Source organism: Ambystoma mexicanum, chromosome 1q, assembly GCF_040938575.1.
Source record: "Ambystoma mexicanum isolate Mex_15411 chromosome 1q, UKY_AmexF1_1, whole genome shotgun sequence".
Classification (NCBI taxonomy): Eukaryota; Metazoa; Chordata; class Amphibia; order Caudata; family Ambystomatidae; genus Ambystoma; species Ambystoma mexicanum.
This window is the reverse complement of record NC_090922.1, coordinates 500,787,164-500,810,159: the sequence shown is the minus strand read 5'-3', so window position 1 is coordinate 500,810,159 and position 22,996 is coordinate 500,787,164. Positions and strand designations below refer to the sequence as shown.

At 48.5% G+C, this 22,996-nt stretch overlaps 1 protein-coding gene across 7 annotated transcripts in view; it reads left to right on the top strand.

Annotated features, from left to right (window-relative positions):
- PHLDB3 (pleckstrin homology like domain family B member 3) overlaps window positions 1-22,996 on the top strand; it is a 248,793-nt gene that overhangs the window by 154,268 nt on the left and 71,529 nt on the right. For all 7 annotated transcript variants that reach the window (XM_069640851.1, XM_069640849.1, XM_069640850.1 and 4 more), the window contains one exon: window positions 16,679-16,789. In XM_069640851.1, the coding sequence (XP_069496952.1) occupies window positions 16,679-16,789 (111 nt within the window). The remainder of the gene's footprint in view (window positions 1-16,678; window positions 16,790-22,996) is intronic.

Below are 22,996 nucleotides of genomic sequence, written 5' to 3'. Positions count from 1 at the left end.
TGCTTCCGGAACCGGAGATGGTTCTCAAGTTTCAGGGAGGCAGGAATGCTGTTCCAGAGGGAGGCCCCTGCCGCGGAGAGAGATCTACCCCCAGCTCGTTGCTTCGAGAAGCGGCTGACCCTGAGGGAGTTGGAGACGGATGAGCGTAGGTCTCGGGAAGGAAGATATTTAGTAAGAGAGAGTTGAAGGTATTTAGGCCCCAGGCCCCAGAAGGCCTTGTGGACAATGCAGAGGGTTTTGAACTTAATCCTCGCAGCCACTGGGAGCCAGTGTAGAGATTTCAGTCCTGGAGAGATACGGTCCCTGGGCTTGAGGCCAAGGACAAGTCTCGCAGTTCTGTTCTGGATGAGTTGCAGAGGGCGGAGAGTGGAGGCAGGCAGATTAAGATAGAGGCTGTTACAGTAGTCCAGCTTCGAGAGAACCAGGGCTCGGGAGACAGTGAGCTTCTGGGGGATGGAGAGGAAGGGAAGAATACCTCTGAGGAGGTGCAGCTGGTAATGTGACTTCTTAGAGACGTCAGATATATGAGGAGAGAAGGAGAGTGTGGAGTCGAAGATGACCCCGAGGTTTTTTGCCTTGCAGGAAGAGGGCCAAGAGAGGCCGGCCAGAGAGCTGCAGGGAAGGAGGGAGTGTGGGTGTGCCGATGAGTAGGATCTCTGTCTTACTAGCATTAAGGCAGAGGTCATTGGCAGCACACCATTCCTGGATAGCAGACAGTCAGAGATGAGGGAGGGAGAGGAGGAGGCTGAGGGTAGCCTGAAAATGAGCTGGGTATCGTCAGCATAGCACTGAAAGTTGGGGCAGAGGGCGGCGATGCGGTGGGCAAGGAGTGCCAGATACTGGTTGAGCAGCCAGGGAGAGAGATTAGATCCCTGGGGAACGCCACAGGTGGAGAAAAAGATGTCAGAGAGGAAGGACCCAAGTTGGACCTGGGAGGGTCGATTGAAAAGGAAAGAGGTCAGCCACGCCAGAGCCTGACCAGTGATACCCAGGTTATCACGGAGACGGTTGAGCAGGATGGCATGGTTGACAGTGTCAAAGGCAGAAGAGAGATCGAGCTGAATGAGAACACACGGAGTGTTGGAGTCGAGGTTCAAGAGCAGGTCCTCACGGATGTTCAGGAGAGCAGTTTCCGTGCTTCTGGCCGCTCTGAAACCAGATTGATGGTCAATCTGCCAGAAAACACCTAGAAACCCAGAGAACTTGTTAGCAATACATACCACAACCATTTTTCCTATCCCCTTCATGCCATCTAAGGCTGGGAGGGAGAGTGACTGCTGGTGCCCGGCCTGGAAAGAGGATTAGCTGTCTCGGCACTGGCCCTTTGTGACCCCAGTCCAGGCTGTTTCTGGCCGGGCCCCTGGGGGCACGCTCCTTCCGCCCCCCTCAGGCGAGGGGAGGCGAGCCTGACGCTAATGGGCCAGAGGGGCAGCACGCTATGCCAGCTTCCCCTCTAGTGCCCCCTGTGTGGGCTGGGGCACCTGCTGAACAGGTTAGTGTTTTGGACAGTCAAAGGTGTTTGTGCAGCCTGGGTCTACAAAGGTGGTGTGTCACCAACAGTGTTCTGCCACTGGCACAATTGCAACACCAACAGCTGACTTTTTTTATATGCGAGAACGTCTCCCTTACATTTTGAAATGGTGGTGTGCGAGGGACGCACTGCCTTGATTTAATCTGTCAAATAAAGGAAGGGAACTGCTCCCCTCCCATCTGAAATGTCCTCCAGCTCAGCCTGGCTGCTAGCCGCGCAGCCTGGCCGCTAGCCGTGCAGCCCTCCAGTCGTCAAGACACAGGCCCTCTAATCCTCCGAGGCTCCCATTTCCAGAACCCCAGATTTAGATTGCCTCTCTACCTCACTGGTTATAACTCTCGGGCTCCTGCCAGCTTGAAACCCATCACCCTGCACGTTTCATCACCCAGCAGGCGGCCCCGTTCCGAAATTCCCTAATCCACATGTATCATGGGTGGCAAGTCTGGCAAACCCAACGGCCTGGGACCACATACCTCAGATATCCTCAGCAGCTTTTCTGCCCTAAATGACGCCAGTATATTCGTGGGGCAAACCCACAGATTCTAGGCCAACCTCCGTGCCCTGTCAACATGCATGCACCTTGGCCAACCTGACCCCTCCCAGCCTGCATGGCCCAATCCACTCACCTCAGATGTTATGTTGTTAGTTTGATATGTTGTTTTAAGAGCGTTGCACACTGATGCCATTTTCGTTGTCTCCTGGCACTTTGCGACATGGAGTAAAGTGGGTTGTGTTTGGTTAGTAGGTGCAGTGCAAGATTGCTTTGCTGTTGTCACTTGCGTATCGGAAGGAGCCAGGCTCTGTATCCTGTTAGCCCTCCATGCCCCCCACCCCAACCCTTCATGCTACCCGACCTCTTATGGCCCTTAATCCAGCAGTCATTCTGTTTAAGATGTTTCTAAAGGCCAGGGGGGGCATGCCAACCTCACCTTAAGTGCGATGATGTAAAGGTGGAGGGCAACAGTGGGTGTGTTTCATGCAGAGTATTTTGGAATATAGTGTGTAAATCGGTACTTCTAGCAAGGACACGTACTGCTAAATAGATGTGCATACGCAAAAGCCTGCAAGATAAAACGCACTCTAAACAGCCACTGCCATTGGGCTAGAAGTCCAGTCCAAGCAGAGTCCCCGATTAACCTTTTGTAACACGTTAATTACTGGAGACCAGTCTCTAAGGGACCGGAACCTGTGTTGCTCTGCGTTGTTTTGCTTCCAAGACTAATCTGTTGCCCCTGAGCTATCCTCCCGGCCCACAATGGAGCAAATGAACATTTTTAGGAGGTACAGAAGAGAAAAGTATAACTTTCGCACTAAAAATGAGTCCTGGCATGAAACCTCCAAATTACCTGCACTTGACTACGGTTTATGTACCATATGGAATACTGCACCACGTGCACTGGCACTTGTGTAATACCCCAGTTAGTACATATTGCATTTTCCACATGAGTGCCCAAACTAGCACGGCTTTTATATTTAGTGCATAGTTAATACTTTATTTATTTTTTTGTAACACAGAATACTCAGCTTTGCTGTGGCGCCCCACTTCATGCAGCTTGCAGATTTACCATTCCATATATTCTTTAGTATGCACACAGTGCGATGCCCAGGGCCCATATTAAGTCACTAGCGATGCCCGGGCATGCACGTGTGGGGCTGCTGTAGTCTTGTGTATGTTTTGTTCTGTCATAACTACACATTTTTTGAAAATCGCAAAATCGTCATTCTCACCAAATCGCCTATACTGATAGCACAGGGCCGGATCCCGCCCTGTGCAGGGCAAATGGGTGGAGTTGGTCAGATTTCATTATTGCCAGTACACCCTAGACTGGTATGCCAACCTCAATTTTTAGCCCACCAACTGTTATGGGGCTGGAGCCAACCCCAAACATACAAACACATATATAATCGACGCCCCCATCTGGTTGCTTCTGTGGTGGTACCTGTTCAGTGTGTGGATGCCACTTCCCGTGGTTGGGGGAGGGGGCTGCAGGCAGTTGTTTCCCACTGTCTTTCTGCGTTAAACCCCTTTAGGTGCCAGAGACCTTCCAAATTCCCATAATGCCCTACTTCATTTCCCAACAATTCCGCTAGGCCAACCGTTAAACGTGCAAGATCCCGTGCTTCAGTTGGCAAACGCTGCATATTTTATTTTTGCAGGGTTCATTTCTCCCTATAATTCCCCACTGATAGGAGGTAACCACTCTATTATTCCAGACTTGTCAGCGGCATTGTGGGTATGCTCTTCGGCGCTTCCGCAATGTGATGCCCAGAGCCCATACCCAGTCATTTTGATTTGTGGTCATGCATTCTTTTTATCTTTTATTTCCACTATATCTCACTGCAGCTGGTGGTTGTTCTGGCAGATGGTAGCAGTGAGGTGCTGCAGAATGTGGGCACCAATCGCAGTGGATGGTGGGTCGTGCTGCCCTTTGGTCGTAGTGAGGTGCTGCAGAATGTGGGCACCATCCATTGGCTCATGCCGCCAGATGGTCGCAGTGAGGTGCTGCAGAATGTGGGCACCATCCACAGTGGCTGGTGGGTCGTGTTGCCAGATGGTTGCAGTGAGGTGCTGCAGAATGTGGGCACCATCCATTGGCTTGTGCAGCCAGATGGTCGCAGTGAGGTGCTGCAGAATGTGGGCACCATCCACAGTGGCTGGTGGGTCGTGTTGCCAGATGGTTGCAGTGAGGTGCTGCAGAATGTGGGCACCATCCATTGGCTCGTGTCGCCAGATGGTCGCAGTGAGGTGCTGCAGAATGTGGGCACCATCCACAGTGGCTGGTGGGTCGTGTTGCCAGATGGTCGCAGTGAGGTGCTGCAGAATGTGGGCACCATCCATTGGCTCGTGCCGCCAGATGGTCGCAGTGAGGTGCTGCAGAATGTGGGCACCATCCGCAGTGGCTGGTGGGTCGTGTTGCCAGATGGTTGCAGTGAGGTGCTGCAGAATGTGGGCACCATCCATTGGCTCGTGTCGCCAGATGGTCGCAGTGAGGTGCTGCAGAATGTGGGCACCATCCACAGTGGCTGGTGGGTCGTGTTGCCAGGTGGTTGCAGTGAGGTGCTGCAGAATGTGGGCACCATCCATTGGCTCGTGTCGCCAGATGGTCGCAGTGAGGTGCTGCAGAATGTGGGCACCATCCACAGTGGCTGGTGGGTCGTGTTGCCAGATGGTTGCAGTGAGGTGCTGCAGAATGTGGGCACCATCCATTGGCTCGTGCCGCCAGATGGTCGCAGTGAGGTGCTGCAGAATGTGGGCACCATCCGCAGTGGCTGTTGGGTCGTGTTGCCAGATGGTTGCAGTGAGGTGCTGCAGAATGGGTGCTGCAGAATGTGGGCACCATCTGCAGTGGCTGGTGGGTCGTGTTGCCAGATGGTTGCAGTGAGGTGCTGCAGAATGTGGGCACCATCCATTGGCTCGTGCCGCCATATGGTGGCAGTGAGGTGCTGCAGTGTGTGAGCATGAACCACAGTGGATGGTGTGGGGCAGGTGCATCTCTTTGTGCTTCTAGCTTAGAGACTTTCGGGTGCCATGAAGTGTTTTCCGTCTGGCAGCAGTAAGAAGGAAAGGGGTGACCCTGTGGTGCCATCTGTACCTGGTGCCACTCAGCCGCTTGAATGCTGTACTGTCAGCTGGAGAACCTGCGCAACTTAGTGGGTCAACATTCGAAAACAATTTTGCACTACATTTCATGTGCGCACAGACATATTTCCTAAACTTCGCTTACTAGTAACTCCACCGGGCTCGGACTGGCCTGTAGGGCAGCAGGACAGACATGCTGGTGTAGGCCAGTTTTGAAGCCAAGTGGGCCAGTTCGAGTTGCTTCACTGTACCGCTTGTAGTTTTGACCCGTTACTTAATAAAGTTTATTTAAAATGCAGTTTGCAACCCATTTTACCAAAATACTCTTGGATATTAATCGCACAGACTGTCTCAAAAGGAATACCTTGTCATGTGACTGTGGGCCACTTTTACATTTTTGCCTGAGCCAATTGTATGCCCCATTAGTTTTTTGTTTTGCAGGAGCGTTTGCTTGGGCTAATGCAACAATAAGGTTAAACAGTCAGATTGCTGCCACATGTGGCATATATTTCCATATTGGGACCTGTGTAGTAGCAAGAAAACCACTGGATGCATTTTTGCACAATGCCAAGGTTGCCTACCCTAGTGACAACATTCTCGGTTAGTTGCCCCCGATCTAGCAGATAATTGTGCAACTGGTATCCTTCTCGCCAGTAATTTCAGTTTTAGACTTTAATTCTGGGTTTGAAATCGAAAATACTAAATTTGGGCACGTTATCGCTTTAATAGTTTGGTTGGACTAAAATCAGTATTCTTTGAAGTGCAGTGCAAACATTCCATTACGTTAGAGTAATTTCATTACAATACAATGAAAATCAAAGAATTGACATTTTATTCTATTGTTATCAAGCGTAAATTGGGGTCTAAAAATAGTCTGCATTTTCGGCCGTTGTAATTGTGAGGGTGACCTTTTCGTACGATTCCACTGAGAGTGAACTTCTTGTACAGAAGAATCTAGAACTTGTTATTCCAAAACACTGAGTGAGGTAGTTTGAAATGGGGGGGCGGGGGGGAGGATGCCATTTCAGAAGCTTCTAGAATGGCAGGTAGTCTAATGTTGGAAGGGCAGTTTATTCCAGAGGCCTGAGCAGAGAAGACTATCCTAGTCTTTCAGGATTTTGCAATTTGGAGAAGCTTAGCAGTGACCGAGGCTTCTTTTAAGTGTCGTTTTTACATTAAGAAGAAACTGATGGCCCGGTCCATGCAGGACCTTAAGCCAAATGCTGAGGGCCTTAACCTCTGCAAATTTACAAGGGGGGGGTCCTGGGAGTCCCTCTGCCAGAGATTAGTCCTGGTTACGAGAGACTTACCCACAGTCTTTAGCTCACTATCTTTCACAGAGAAGAAATATCCCAAATATCAGTCTTTGTCCTGCCCTGGGCGCACACCTTCACCACTAGTAAGTGAGAAGCTCAAGTGTGGACTGCAGGGACGACATGGAAAGTTGAAGGTTCTTGTTTCTGACACTTTTTTTTTTCTTTTTTTTTTTTTTCCCCAAAGAATCTTTTTATTCAGAAAATTCCCCAGCTTCAAATATAGCATTGGTCATCATATAAGCTCATCGGAGCTTAATTCTTACATCAAGGAAGCATAGAAATGACATTAGTACCCGGGACGCGCGGCTGAACAGGAATACTGTGTGGTGATTGGCTCATTTGCTAGCCATACCACATGGTATTCCCGTCCACGCCGTGCGTGCCGGCTACTCTGTTCCCGGCGAGGGGCGTGGCAGCCCCTCAGCCAATGAGGAGGCTCGAAACGGGGCAATCCCCTCGCCGAGCCTCCCCATGGCTGGAGGCTTCCCTTGTCCCCCGCCGGGGACTCAGGTAAGACATTATTTTTTTCCCCCCCTTTCCTCCTCCCACCCCACCCCACTTATCTATCTCGCAGTCTCCGGCGGGGGACGATGGAAACCTCCAGCCGTGTGGAGACTCGGAGCGGGGCCACACGGCTGGAGGCTTCCATCGTCCCCCGGCAGAGACCGTGGTACGTGTATGTATGCATGTATGTATTTATTTATTTATTCCTTCCCCACCTCGCTTACTTTCTTTTTTCTTCTCGTCTCTGGAGCGGACGCACTGGGAACAGTGTTCCCAGCGCGCCCGCTCCCGCTGGCCGCCATGGAAAGGGAAAACGAACTACGTTTTCCCTTTCCCGGCGGCCATTTTTTTTGGCTTTATTTGTTATTTATTTATTTTTCTGTTCCGAAACGTATTTTGGAACAGAAAAAAAAGCAATTAGTACCCCGGTCTAACGGGCTGGGGTACTAATGGCAATAAGCCCCTCGACTGCGGGCCAATACCGCCCCAGGTAATGCCCCCGGGGCTTCGATAAGGCCCTTGCTATGCTCGGGCCTGCAACTACGGCCCGGGGGCATTACCTGGGGCGGTATTGGCCCGCAGTCTCGTGGCTTATTGCCACAGTACAACATGACAATAACAATAACCGTCCCAGGGGAAGAGGGAGGGGGGCGGTCTGAGGGCAGATCACCCTTTATGCTTAGTTTTAGGGGGTAGGGAGAGGCCTCTCCTCTGGGTGATCGGTCAAAGTCCTCGTACGGTGGAGGTTTGTGCGTTGGTTGGGTATGGAAGACCAGAATGACTCGTCAGAATTAGTTCAGGAGACTCCTCTCCATATGTGCTGCCTGCCCTTTGACTGTCTATTTTAGTCCTGCTTCTCCGTCCATCTAAGGGTAGGGGGTTTTCTTGCCACTCCTGGGAATTGATTCATAGAGTCCAGGAAGGGAGCCCAGGTTTGATAGAACTTGCTCCTATTCCCAAAACTAAAGGCTGTCATTTCTTCTGCCGCTGCTATGTCCCAGCACTTGGACCACCAAAGCGGAATTGCTGGCCCTTCAAGACTTTTCCATAGTTTAGCTATTGAAATCTTTGCCGCTGTTAAGAGATGCGAGCTTAGGACCGCTATGCGGCCTGTTAGCAGAAATTGTCCTTCGCCCGTGGCTCCTAGTAGAGCGATTCCTGGGTCCCTTGGTATCGAGTGACCCGTGATCTTTGATTTGACCCAGAACAGTTTTCCAAAACTGTGTAGCTTTAGGGCATGACCATAGAAGATGGAACAGCGTGCATTTATCCGGGCATCCTCTCTAGCACTGTGGTGGACTTGAGGGGTTACATTTGTTGAGAATCTCTGGCGTTTGGTACCATCTGTAGCACACTTTAAGTACTCCTTTGTTGGTCACACATTTGGTGCTTCTGTTCGCTTGGGCCCAGATGCGGCCCCACTCCTCCTCAATGATTCTGCCAATCTACTTTGCCATTTCAGTATGTAGGGCTCATTTTTGTTGGGATCTGATCTGTCTAGGAGCCTATACAGAGTTGACTTTCGCTGTAGGGGGGTTTGATGTGAATGTTCGTTCTAGGGCTGTTAGTTCTCTGCTGCTGTATTTCCTTATTGCCTCGTGAGATAGCCAATGTCTAAGTTGCGCGTACCGGAATCTCTCCGTCGCTGGGACTTGAAACTTGGTTTTGCAGGCTTCGTAGTCTAGCAGGGCTCGGCGATGTTTCTCAAAGTTGTTTGGCGTGATTCCTGGAGTGAAGTCTGGGTTATCCCAGATCGATGAGAGGGGGGCCCACGGCGCTTCTGCATTTCCATTAGTGGGCTGCCGTTTTTCAGCTCATCACCGTATTTCTTGTCGCTGGTAAGGGACCCCTGTTGGTTCGCCATGTGCAGCAGTGACTCTTATCGGGCCCGACACACCAGTCTCTCTCCAGCCTTAGTCAGCGGGGTTGGTTGGTGCTTACCTTCCATTCAAAGGTGTGCGAGAGCTGAGCCGTGAGGCAGTACCAGGTGATGCCTGGGACTACCAGGCCACCCAATCCCAGGCTTCGGAGCATAATGCGCCTTGGAATCCGCAGCTTCTTTCCTTCCCAAACGTATTTCAGGACACTTAAGTTTCTGCATAGGTTTCTTATGGATTGTTACTGGTAGGGCAAGGCTGTGGTAAAGCAGTCTGGGGATTAGGTTCATTTTCAGTGTGGTAATCCTTTCCGACCCGAGATATTTCTTGCTTCTGCCAGCGAGCCAAATCGTTCTTCAGCTCTTTGAACAGTGGGGGGGGGAGTTTGCTTTGTATATTCTTTCAGTGTTGGTTGGTATTTGGACACCCAGGTAAGTAATTTGTGATTTCACTCATGTGATCGGAGAGTCTCTTGTCAGCGCTTTCTGAAGTTTACACATTGATGCTCATTGCTGTTGATTTAGTGACGCTGGCCCTAAATCCTGACGCCTCCCCAAATGCTTCTAGTTCTTCCCACAGCCCCTTCATGGATTCTACTATTCGGGTAACGGTCAGAAGCACGTCGTCGGCATATAAGGCTGCTTTGTAGGATTCCCCTTTTATTTCCAGTCCATGTATTGAGTTGTGGCGGATTCTGCTGGCGAATGGCTCCATTTGAGAGCGTGAAAATTAGTGGCGACAGGGTACATCCCTCTCGGACGCCTCTTGTTATGTTGATTTTGTCTGATCTGGCGCCTTTTATTCTGAGACTCGTGGAGGGGTGCTGGTAGTTTGCTGGCATCCATTTCAGGAATTTTAGGCCAAATCCATAGTGCTGCAGGGTCTCTTTTATGTAGCCCCAATCTAGCATATCGAAGGTTTTGTGTGCGTCGAGGGATATCACTGCTAATTCCAGCCCAGATCTGTTTGCTGACACAATTATGTTTATTCTGGTTCCGATGTGTTTCGGCCCGGGATAAAGCCAGTTTGGTCCGGGTGGAGTATGTCTGGGAGAATTTGTGGCAGTCTACGCGCAAACATTTTTGCAAACACCTTGGTATCATTATTTAACCGCGTGATGAATCTTAACAAAATGCCACATTAGTTTCGTTTTCAAACCAGAGCTCCATGTTTGTGATCAAGTTCTACTCGCACACTGAATGGCTTCAAAAATCTGAAAACTAAACGAAGTAGGCTTGTATGGTTGTTCTTAACGTGAAATGTTCTTCTTGTTTCACCGATCAGGTAAGGACTGAGTCGTTACTTGTAAATGAAGTAACTCCTCAAATGTTTAACGTGCCCTTTCAGTTACCACCCCTGGCATTCTGGTGGGAGATGAAAACTGGCCATTCTAGTACAGTTTAAACAGAACTTTATTATGACAAAAGCATAGGTTATAATCTTTAGATTTCTCGGTTCGTTCTATGATGTTGGATGGGATGCACCCTAACCTGTTGTAGTCAGTGATCCAGATAGGACTTTGCGGTGGGAATATTTTACTCCCTGTTTTTAAACCTTGAGAGTAAATGCAATTTTAAGGTAGCAAAGAGATTTTTCTCCTTCGCAAGAGTAAAAAGCATGTGACATCCAGCCGTTGCGTGCAAATAGTTATCTGTATGGAATGATTATCATGCGTCAGCGGTCCACATCGTGACAGAAAAGCAGATTTCTCTCAAAATTAACAGATAAGGCACTGAGTGCATCAGCACCCTCCCACCAATGGAGCAGATGAGCACAAACTCTGAGCTTCCCGTGCATGCAAAAAATCTCATGGTCAAGCGTTGGATGGACAGATGGCCTTACCTCCTCCAAAGTTGGAAAATTGACTGAGGCAATAATAATCACAGTGCTTAGATGTTAAAGGAAGCCTGCATGAATAAGTTAAATATCTGTCTGAATTACCTCTGCAGGGATGTGTCCTGCTTACTTTTTATTTCAGTTACAAATAAAACCATTTAATTTTTGTTTTGTAACGGCGCTAGCACTGATTAGAGTCCGGTTTTGGATGTTAGGATTGTAGTTTTGAAGATCTGAAAGATGTGTACTCTTGTTATAATGACAATCACTCAAGTTTGAGCAAGGGCGTTGCTGCTGCTGACCAATTATAGTGCCATTGTGATGGATCAACTTGAAGGGTACCAGTGGTCCAGGTTTGAATCTCAGTTTCTGAACCATAAATCATCCCGACATCAAAAGGGATCTGAACAGATTTCAAAACCTCCTTGTTCAATCCAGGTAACGGACGGAATGGCAGGCGCAAATACACTTACCCAATGATAGTGTCCAGTAATGGCTGTATTCAAAATATCTAATTTATTAATCACAACAGACAATCTAACAACATTTCGAAATACAACCCACCCTGTAAAGGAATTCAGAGGACAAACCTTTTCAAAGAAGGAAAAGGTATGCACTCCAGATACCGACGGGAGGGTAGTCGGTATGATTAATAATCGCAATAGTTTGTTATGGTTTCTTGGCTTCAGCACAAATGGAGCAAAAGGGTCTTAAATTGTCTCTAAGTGCCTTCTGGTAAGGACCAGGGGGACAGAAGCACATTGTACCTTATGCTGTAGGTGTTCTTGATGTTTGAGACGGGAGTCAGCTGCGGGTATATTGCGGCATGGTGGTTCGACGAGCAAAGCTGGACTAACGGCTGCAGGCTGGCCTACATGGCAGTGCAGGGTCAGGAACCGTTGTCTCAGTGCTGATCGCCAGTTCTGAAGCCCTGGTCGAGACGTCTCGGATGTCTGTAAGCGATTCCGGCTTGACAACGGTCAGCGTAGCAGTCGGTTGCGATGGAGGAACTCGACGGGCTCAAAAAAGTCCTTTATGACGAGCGCTGGTAGATTCTTGTCGAGGCAGAAGATGTGGAGTGTTGCAGGCAGCTGCCTTGTCCTTGGTTGTAGGTTCAGAGACCTTCTGGCACTTCCTATCCAGGAAGCCTGCTGTAGAGCCTAGCAGGGCACTCTGTGTGCTGACTGGGTAGCGGTTCTGGAGCAGCTAGAGGGTCCAATTAGTTCTTTCTCTCTGTTCCCTAGATGTTTAGGGCAGGGATCTTGCTTCCCTCTTTGGATATCCTGGCCTTCCTTCACTGGGGGAAGATGTAAGGCAGACTGTACCTCCAGCCGGGGTCCAAGGTTGAGTTCTTCTTTCTTAATGCTTGTGAAGTCTTCAGATGATCTGCTAAGCGGTGCTCTGCCGTCTTAAAGCCAAGCGGGCCACAGTGATTGTTGGCAGGGACCCCAGGATTGGTTTACTAAGGTAGGCTTAGCCTCCACCAATCTCCTGTATGCGTGAGGCCATAACCAGAGTGTTTTGCAACAGGAAAGGTAAATGGGTGAAAACAGGAGCAAGGTGTGCCTCAGAACTAAAATTGCTGAACCCTTCTCAACAAAACTCTGGGCTCACTCCCTTGAGCTACTAAGTCCTACCCATGTTCCTGTCTGTTGTGTTCAAAAAGTCTCTCTCGTTAATTGTCCTCCCTGTGTGGGTCCTGTTAGAGTGAAGGTCTCCCTTGAAGATGCAGAGAGACCATACTCTGGCACCTGCAAACCACATTCTGGTACCTTTTTATGAATGGGGACCCATATGGGGGTGGCCTATGCAACAAAAAGAACCAGACATGACCGTTCACTGCCATCAACACTGAGAATCAGGAGCTGGCGTCAGGTTGACACAGGTACATATGAAAGGTTGTTTGGTTTCCTGCCTCCTTTATGTTATCCTCTGCAGCCAGGCCCAGGGTGGGCCTGTTTGAAGTAGCCCCTGGTGTTGTTATCGCTGCCACTAGCTGCAAGGCAACAGTTCAGCAGCTGTTTAGAGAGCTTAGTGACATTTTTCTTCAGCTCTGTCTGTGCTTGGCTTCTGTGAACGTTGTCAAATCCACAAGACTGAAAGCCTCCACTCCAAATCCATCTGGCCCTTCAACCATGAATCAACTGGAGCTTCCGGAGCAACACATAGTAAGTTCATTGCTGACAGACCCAGTGTTCAGGTGTGATGGTTTGGGCCTTTTCTGACATTTTACGTGCCCCTGGTGTAGGTGGGGTGTAGGTGGTGTTATGGAATGTGCTATACTCCCCTTCTTTAGGTACATAAGGTGTTTTGGTTTGGAGCCACATGCTGTAAGTGTTGGCATATTTCTTCTGTTGGTACACCTTGTAGGGCTTTAATATATGTACACTGTTTTTATTTTTTGTTTAGAAGGGTTAGCTCTCATTTTTGTATAACTTTGAGTAGCTGGTGTCTGCACATCCACAGTGCTCCATATCCCTGGGGTCCTGAAGAAGGTGGTATACCTTTCTACCTGCCGAAACGTCCATATCTAGCATCGGGTACCATCTGGACATTTGTGGTGCCCGGTGATACTAACTAGCATGTAGACCTGGGATGTGTTTATGGGCCTCTAATAACTTGAACTCTGCCTTCAATACCTGGATCCCCTCATAACCTCCTTTATTCTTCAGATTATGACTAGAATAGGGGACGTTTCTTTCTACCATGCTCTTTCTATGGTAGGAGGATCATCTGTATAGCCACAGTAATAGTGCAATTTGTTTTCATGTTCAGAACTAATGTGTGAAATATTGCTTTTTTGTATATCTATACTATTCTGTTTTATGTTGCTTACAAGAGAATAAGAACTTTGTATATTTTCTAATTATTACTTTATTTGCTTCGTTAGGGTTTTGAGTTATTGAAAACTCATTATTTAGTGGACAATTCATCTAAATCACACTAATATCACATTTTGGTTATTAATTATGCATTATATGCAATATTATTTTCTCTGACCAAGCCCACAACTGCTTGCAGCTTCATGCACTGTATGGTTAAATTACTTAAACCATTACTAGGTTCATGAATGGACCAGTTGGCAAAAAACCTTTTTGTCTGGGCCTAACAAAAGAGCAGGGTGGATCCATGGAGCCGTTGCCAGTTAATCAGGCTGACATGGAAGGGGGAAGGTTGGTCCCCCCCTTCCTCAGATGACATTGTGCCCATCTCGGCTGTCAGATTGCGGATAGTGCCTTTAGGTGGTGTCCAGCCAAAGTGCCTGGGTCTATGCCTTTGTCCTGGTGGTGTCAGATAGGAAAGTGTGTGTAGATTAGTCCCACACATTTTCCTGAGCTCGATCTACCATCATTCCATTTAAACATTTTAAAAAAGCCCATGCGGAAAGTCTAATTCCTCACAGCCGTTTACCACATTGGCTCCAAGTTAAGGTACCTGGATGTTTACCTAGACATTCCATACTTATCCGTGCCTCAAGGTTTTAAGGTACAGGTTTTTTATAATTTGCGTACTAATTAAATTGTAGAAGTAAAAAGGATTTGCCTACACAAGTGTTAAATTATGTGACGGGCAACTAAAACAATATAACTTGAAAACGAACAGAACACATTACATTAGCAACAAAATGGAGTTGTGTAGCAAAGATGTGGTGCTTCAAACAATGCATTACATTTGTAGAAAACCTTTTTACATCGTAACATGAATGAACACACTAGATATATGCATCTTGATGGTAAATGCACACAAAGCAGGTACTCAAAAATAAGTGTGTTCAAAGCAGCCATGCATTCCCCTAAACATTTCTTTTTGTATTTTTTTGTATTTTTGTATTTTTTTTAAAGAACTTGTTTCAAAGCATCCATCCCAATGGTAACCAGGATTTTCATCGGATTACTGACAGGACTCTAACATGCCAGGAGAATAAATACAATGCTCCCCTGCATGAGCCAGAACACAGCAGAACTTTAAAAGAAACCATTCATTATCACACTTGCGCAGTTTCTTTAAAAAAAATAGAAAGGCTAAATGTGCAGAGCTCTGAGAGCATGTCTTGTTTTCAGGCTCCTTGTCTACAGCATGCAATGTAATCCAGGCAAATAACAATCAAGACGTTCTGGTTTCTGACAAGTGACCTAACCGTTGCCCTATGTTCTAAATGAGTGGTAAGAAAGATTTAAGGTGCCCAATTTACAATATTTTAATGCGTAAACCTGCCTTTTGTGACCCTTATATGGAGGCCAGATTGTAGCTTTCCTGCGATTGTCCTTCTTGGTTCTTATTTGTAATTTTGAAGCCATGTCCTCTTTGTAGCTGGGTGATCGTCCAATGCACCTTATTGGAGGACTAGCGTAGGCGGGCACACAAATGGCTTAACCTTTCACTTAGAACTTGACCCGCCTCTCACATGTCTCCAAAACCCTGCTCTCCTGGGTTCAAGATCACCCTGCCGTAGCTCAATAGGAAGATGGTAAGGGTAGGAAACAGGAGGTTAGGACAGGCAGGTTGCCCAAATACCTCGAAGGAGAAAAACATGGTTAAAATAACTGGAGCACAAAAGGAAAGGCAGACAAAAGCAATGAGAGTGTACAGTTCTTTACTTTTTTTTAAAGCTTGCTTATATACTTTTCCGGTATATCAGCAGGGTTTTCGGAGTTTTACTATAAAAAAGGCAAACGCAAGACATTAAATACAACTTACTCCTAAGCAGCTGTTACCAAAAAAAATAAAATAATTCCTTTAAAAAAAGTGTCTTTAAAAGTATATACAAAGTCTATACAGTGCACTGTAGTATTCAAAAATATTTTTAATGGCCTTAGTTGCAAGATAACCTGGCCAGGGCTGTTTCAAGGTCTTTGCTGCTGCTCTCGGGTTCTTTTTTCTGCCTGCGTTCTTTGTTGGTGGCTTTTCTGGCTGTGGGTGGCAGGCAGCAACAGTGTGTGTGGGGGGTGGGGGCAACGTCTTTATATGGGCTGGGCTGTGTATGTCAGCTACAGCCCAGCATTCTGTGGCAAAGTGGGGGCCCCCACCCACACTACTCACTCCACCTTGGCCACGTCTGCCAGGTGTGGCCCAGGGAGTCCTGGTGGGCCACCTGTATGGGGGTGGCCCCTTTCTTTATATCTAGCTCCAGGAGGGCTAAACACGTTGGGCGCTCCCCTTCAATGGGGCGTGCCGAGAGTTAGAGGTGCCCAGGGCAGCAACGGGCTGCAGCGGTCACCAGCGCTGAGTGGAGCGCTTCTAACCCTGTTGAAGGGTGTCGCAATGGTCACCAGGGCTCCGCTCACGCTGGTGACTGTTTTCTTCATCTTTCAAGCAATGGGACCCTTGCGTGCTCACGTGAAAGGGTCCCTTACTTACTCTTTATTTATTCTGGGTCTTCGGCGCAGCTTTTGTTGGTGATCTGATTTTTTTAAAAAAAATTATTTTATTTTTTCTGGATCTCTGGCGGGGCTTCACGTGCCAGGGATACTTTCTTCAATCCCCAAACCGGGGGTTACACCTAGCATGCAAGAGCTGCCGAACCAACGAATTTCTCGTTTGTGCGGCAGGCAGCGCGCCATACCTTAGCATGTAGCCGTTTTCCACCCTTCGCATTGCTTTGGGACTTTCACCTGCAGGCTGGCATCATTTTCTCACCAAGGAGTCCTTGCATTTTACTTTGGGACCATGGACTCATTATACCAGTGGGCAGTGTTTTCGCAGCAAGTGTTCTATTTCTCAAAGGCTTTGTCTTTCCGTCACTAGTTCTTTACAGTACAGTGAAAGTGCTGTATGGAAGAAACTCCACAAATAAACTCTAAAATCTCTGCTGCATTAAACAAAAAAAATAGTTATTTACTCGCACCCTTGTAATAAACCACACAGTAATTCGCTTCCCGAGATAGTAATGACTGTCCTCCCTCCCTGGAACTGAATTATGTGCTGCTTACCACCAGACAGAGAGCAATGGCCATCTTGCCTTTTCCAGTCACGTGGCTGCCTGCTGGTCCACTCCCACTCTTCCTGATCTAATGTGCATTCTTCCATCTTTCAGCGTAAAATTCTGAAGCTTGAGGAGCAACTGCGACAGATCAAGGAGCAGATGGTGCTCGAGGGACGAAGGCTGAGCGAACAGAAAATGGACGCCATCAAGGACCTTCATCTGGTGAGTAGTGGCTCGCCTCTAGGCCCACACACAGAGGCCACCAGCAGATACCCCAAACAGTTTAAGCTTCTTCTTCTTCTTAATTATCGAAAGCGTGGGCGGACCCACGCAGGCGCTTCCCCATCCTATAGGATGATGTGCACCGTACCCACTAATTATTTGGCTCCATTTAAGCTTACAACTCCTCCCACCTCCCCGTCTGCCTCACAAAATCCAACATCACACTATTCCTTCTCCTGCCTCCCTCCCCATCACCTCCCAGTATAATCCTCTCATTCAGCTCAGCCACACCCAACGCAGTCAATCGAACCCTCATCAATTCTCTCTCTGTAACATGTCTTTCACACCTAATCAAAAAATGTCCCACCGTTTCAGGCACCCCACACACCATACAGTCCCTTGATTCACGCTTCCCTATTCGAAATAGACAGTCATTCAGCCCCACATGACCTATCCTCAACCGATTCAGCATTAAGCTTAAATCAAATAGAATTTCCAGGTCCCAGCGTGGCTACATCGCCCACTTCAAGAGCCTTTCGCTGGTGCTACTGCTACCTACGTCCGCCTGTGGCGGTGGCTGCATCTGCGTTCGTGGTCACACCCTCTGGCTTCTGGTGCTAGGGTTATGTTGGTGGGAGGGTAGAAAGTGTACCTGAAGTTCACTAAACTTCAATTAAATGCCCTTCTGGCCCACTTTTCCTGAAAATATTTTCGAGACATAATAATGAAGGAGAATGTTACCCCCTGCTGACCTTTCACTCCTAATGCACACACATTCTTTGGTGAATTGGTGGAGGCACTCACATCAGAGAGCGCAAACAAAGTCTATACAATCTGAACACACCAAATGTAAGACTATTGAAATGCTGGGACGCAGCCAGCATAAAAGGAAAGTACCACATTCACTGCAAAGCATAGCATTGCTTGGGATTGAGTTCAACTCAGTACTGGTCCATGGAACCAACCTAAGCTTCAATCTGCAATGCAATGTTGAGGCATGTGGCGCCTGAACGTGGCCCCGCCCCCGCTGAGTAACCAATGATCTGACCTACCCTGATGCCAACAGACACACTCCTGGATCTTGCAGAGGGCACACTCCTGGGCGCTTGACTCCGATTGGTTGACTACCTCTGGTCAGCGCACTCTTTCACTCGGTTTTCTTTCACCCTCATTTCATGTCATCCTTCCCACTTTTTCTTCTTTGCATCCCTTTTTTTTAAATCGCATTCTTTCTTGTCTACTTAATTTTATACTTTTGTTTCCCTACTCATTATTTTGTCGACTTTATTGTCGACAAGGCATTGGCTGCCATTCCTGCAAATAAATAAGTCTGCCCATGTAATTGTGAGCACTCTGTCGTTTTGATGGATTCAAATGTGCTTCTTTGACATTTTCCACTTGACAATATTATTTATTTTAGTATGGGGATGGGAGTTTGGACGGGTTCCGCCACCTCTTGTAGTGCACCAAGTTGGCCTTTTTTTTTCTTCATCAGAAATCGCCATACTTTCAGAACACGGTATGATCTCCGTTCATGAAGGGCATTTGGTGCCCAGGAGTGGAGTGTTCCTCTGGGAGGAAAAGGCCATTTTGCATGGAACGTTCCCCAGTCTCTTGCCTGCCCAATGTGTGCAGATTTATTGGGGGGCTATTCCGGTTTGTCAGTATGGGTGATGCATTTTTAGGCGAATGTCGCCAGATATGCTGGGAGGGTGTTAGAGTTCAAGATTAGACCAGAAGCCTCCTAGTTCGGAAAGATGGCTCCACAGAGGGTGGAAAAAGAAGAGGGAATGTGGCGGAGAAAAGAGAAAAGAAGAGGTTGACGAGCGAGGTATGAAGTGTGGCCGATGCAAGGTCGAGGACGTTGGGGGGGGGGGGGGGAGGGGAGTGTGAGCAGAAATATAGAGGGAGAGGGGTAATGAGTTGAGATTTGGAGGCAGAGAAAAGACTGGCTAAAAGAAAGGGAGCAGTGTTCTGTTCCTTGGCCTTTATATCGCACATAAGAGCAGAGTCAGAGAAGAGAGAATTCAGGAGAAAGTGGAAAAGAAGTATCCCAAAACACGTCCCTGACTGGTGCGGCTGCCGGGGCGTGGAATATGAAGAGTGGGCAGCGGAGCTCCCTACCCTCTGCCCCTAGGCTGGAGCACGGGCAATGGGAGCGTGAGGTGGCGCAGACTAGCAGGGGACTACCTTGAGTGCCTTGGTCCAGCGGTGAAGAAAGGGGAAGAAGACTTCGCCCGGTGATGGGGCCTGAGGGGGGAAGCGAGCCGGAAAGTGGATACTGGCAATGTCTCTGAGCGCAGAGCCGGCTCGCCCCCCATTCAGAGGCCTATTGCAGCAGAGAAATACCTTACACGCCACGAGTGGGGCTGCATGGGAAAACAGCAATTGCACTGTTAAAAAATTGGAAGCAGCACTTCTTCATCTATCAATCTTTTTCATTATAAAAGAGGAAAGAAACGCAGGGCTCACACCTAGTGGCCCTTTTGTGCACCGAGTTGGTACAATTCTCTGAGCCAGCAGGCAACGCCGAAACCACCAAAGGCCCTCTCCACAGGACCCTGTCTGGACCTTGGGAGGGCTCAGAGGGCCTCTCATCTCCTCCCCTGCAACACCTCCTCACGCTACCCAGTACCCCTCCCCTTTATGCAACAGTTCCCCAGCATGCAGCCAGCTACTCCACACACTCGTGCCACACCTGGAGCTTCTGCTTTCCCATTTCTGGAGTACCTGTGAGTTATGTTCTGGACTACCTGATGCCTATTCACTAATTCATTCATGTGTAATTTAGCTGTGCCATAAGCCATTTTCTGCTGTTCTTCCTATGCCTTACGATGCCCCTTTTTCTTTTCTGCATTTGTATGCCTTTGAAATCTCAAATCTAGGTGTGTTTTTACAACTCTACACCCCCATTTTTGCACTGCATTTGTATGCCTTTTGACATTTCAAATCTAGGTGTGTTCACAAATCTACAGCCCCAATTATGCACTCAAGTTTTCTACTGCATCTGTTTGCTCTCTTTTTTGTCTACTAGGCTGCCTGTTGAGTTTGTGCTGTGCAGTCTCCTCTATCCTCCAACCTCATCTCTCCGCAACCCCTATGGCACTCAACATCTTGCCTATCTGCTCCAACTGTTTTACTATCCCCTATCCTCCTCCTCACAATGTCTGGGAGGAACATTTTTTAAAAAGACTTCCTGACCCCTAACCCTGGTCTACCCATTGCAGACACCCACATCAGCGTAACTTCCAGACAGATTCACTGATATCCTTTTTTCTGTCCCCTCCCCAGATCTCTGGACTTCTCTTCTTTCTACTCTCTCTCCTGTCTTATCCTCAGCCATTTATGGTGGCACTAGATTGGAAGTGCTCTTGGCAGGCTTCTCATCATCCAGGTGTATCATTAATATCTATCGCAAGGGCACGATCGTGGCTCAGGGTCCTCAACCCAACCGCCTCTTTGACCGGCGCCTGCCATCCCTCTTCAACTTCCTTCCTGCACCTGCTATTCCTTCTGCCTCTTTCTGTCCCTCGTGCTCCTCCTCTTCCTCCGACTGGTGTACCACAGCCCAGTACTCATCGGAAAACCTTTAAAGGCAGAGACCTGCTTCACCTAGCCATGCTTAATGCTTGCTCTATCAAACTCTCTGCTGACATCTACCTCCTCCTCCAAGACCTTGACCTCGATATCCTCTTACCGAGACGTGGTTCAATGCCAGCTTAGTCGCTGCTTTTGACTCCCTTCTCCCTGATGGCTACAAGATCATCTCGATGCCTCGTCCTAACTCTGCTGGCGGTGGGGTTGCTTTGATCTTCCCTGAGTGGGCCCCTTAATTCCCTCATACCCACCCAGCCATACTCCTCCTTGGAGAGCCTGGTCTGCAAGCTGGTCATCTCGCCTACCTCCTTCCTGACCATTGACACTACCTATAGGCCTCCTGGCTCTGTCACCCTGTTCCTCTCAGAATGGGCTGATTTCTCCTACTCTCTCCTGACATCTTCCTCTAAACTCCTTCCACTGGGTGACTTCAACTTCCACCTTGATTCCTCATTCACAGTGTCCACTCTCTTACGTGACCTCTGTGCCTTGCTCTCTCTCCGTTTTTCCCTCTGGTCCTACCCACTCGGCTGGACATACTCTTGATGCATTTATCCACACTTATCTTTTGCTCTCCTCCTCACTACCTCGCTCTCCTGGTCAGGCCACTCCCTCTTCTCATCTGAGTTCTCTCAGCCCTCTGACCACACCTCCCCAGCTCTGCCAACCTTGTTCACGGACATCTGCCCGATGAAAAAAAGTTTGAATTGGTGTCTTCGCATCCACCTTCAACCCCCATCCCCTCTGCACACTCTACTCTGCTCTCAGCAACCTCCACCTCGCCATCGCTAACACTCTCAACATTCTTGCCCCATTCATGAGGATCTGCCTGAAACATGTACAACTCTGATCTAGCAGCCCTGAAGTGCAAATGCAGTGCTGCGTAACGGAAGTGGCAGACCTCAAGCTCATCTTCTGACACTGTCCTGTCTCCTTCTCCAAAGGCAATATCGTCCCTCCATTCGCTCCAAGAAGGCGGCCCACATCTAGGCTCGCATTTCTAGAGCATCCAACAACACGGTTGAACTCTTGTAAGGAACTAGCCAATCCTTCTGCAGTCATCACCTCTCCTGTTCCCTCTCAGGCCCTCTGCCCTGCATTGGCCACCCACTTCACTGCAAAAATTAAATATCTCCTGAGCACTTTCTCCCCCCACCTTCTCCCTCCCGTCCTCCCACCCCCCTGCCACTCCTAGCCTTTCTCTCCTATCACATTGTACAAGGTCACTAGGGTTGTCCGCTCTATGAAGGTCTCCTCCAAACAGGTCTCCTTGTGTTCAAGAACTATTAAGGACAACATCGGCTCCCTTGACCCTGCACTTGTTCACTTCTGCAATCGCGCTCTTGCTACCAGGTTTTTTCCCCTCCTCTCTCAAGCATTTTCTTGTGCACCGCCTTGTGTCTGGCTAACTACCGCCCTATCTCCATCACTCCCTTCCTTGGGAAACTGGTCATCCCCTTACTTATCCAGCATACTGCGCTCGCTGGTTGCCTACACGACCATCAATCTGGATTCCAAGCATCCACAGGCACGGAAACTGTTCTTGTGAACACCTGTGAAGAACTGCTTGCATCTCTTGACTCTAACTCTCCCACTGTTCTCATTTTACTTGATCTTTCCTCTGCATTCGATGCGGTCAACCAATCCATCCTTGTAAAACGCCTTCATGATACCCTTGGTATCTCGGAGCGGGCACTGGACCGGTTGAACTTTTTCCTCACTGACCATCCCTCCCAGGTTATCCTGGGCTCTTTCTCCTCTCCCACCTTTATCTCCACCTGTGGCGTCCCACAGCGCTCCAACCTTTCACCCTAGCTCTTTAACGTTTATCTTGTTCCGCCTACTCACCTTATTTCCACTTTCTCCCCCACTTCCATTATTGGACAGATGACACCCAACTTTTCTTCACACTTACCTCTGATCCTCTTTCCTTTCTTCCTCTACCATTCCTGACTATCTGTGATCCAGTCCTGCTGTGCCTCCAATGATCTCTGCCTCAATGCTAGCAAGACAGAGATCCTTGCTATTGGGACTCCTGCTCACTCATTCCCCCTTCACTCTGGCCACTTGCTATGGGCTCTGCCCCTTCTTCACCTGAAGGCAGATACCTTGGAGTGATCTTCGACTCCTCTCTCGTTCCTACCTCACATCCTGGACCTCGCCAAGAAGGCCCATTTTCAATTCCACCTCATTGGAAGGATCAGTCCTTTCCTCACTTTTCCTCAGAAGCTCAATGTTTCTAGAGCTCTGATACTCTTTGGACTACTGCAACAGCCTCTTCCTTAACTTCTTTCCTCCCCTCTCTGCCCATTTCCGCTCATCCAGAATAGGATTGCAAGACTGATCCTTGGCCTCAAGCCCTAAAAGCTCTCCACTGGCTCTTAGTTGCTGCAAGGATCAAATTGAAATCCCTCTGCATCGTCCATAAGGCAATTTGGGTCTGGAGATCACACTATCTACAATTTGCTCTTATCAAATACTGTGTGCGCTTCTCTAAGCAACGAGCTGGTGGCTGTTTGCTTTCCTCGACTAGCTCCCTCCACTGGAACAATTCCCCCACCCCTTCCTCCCCGTCTTGAGTCCGATTTCCTCAAATTCTGGAAGCTCCTC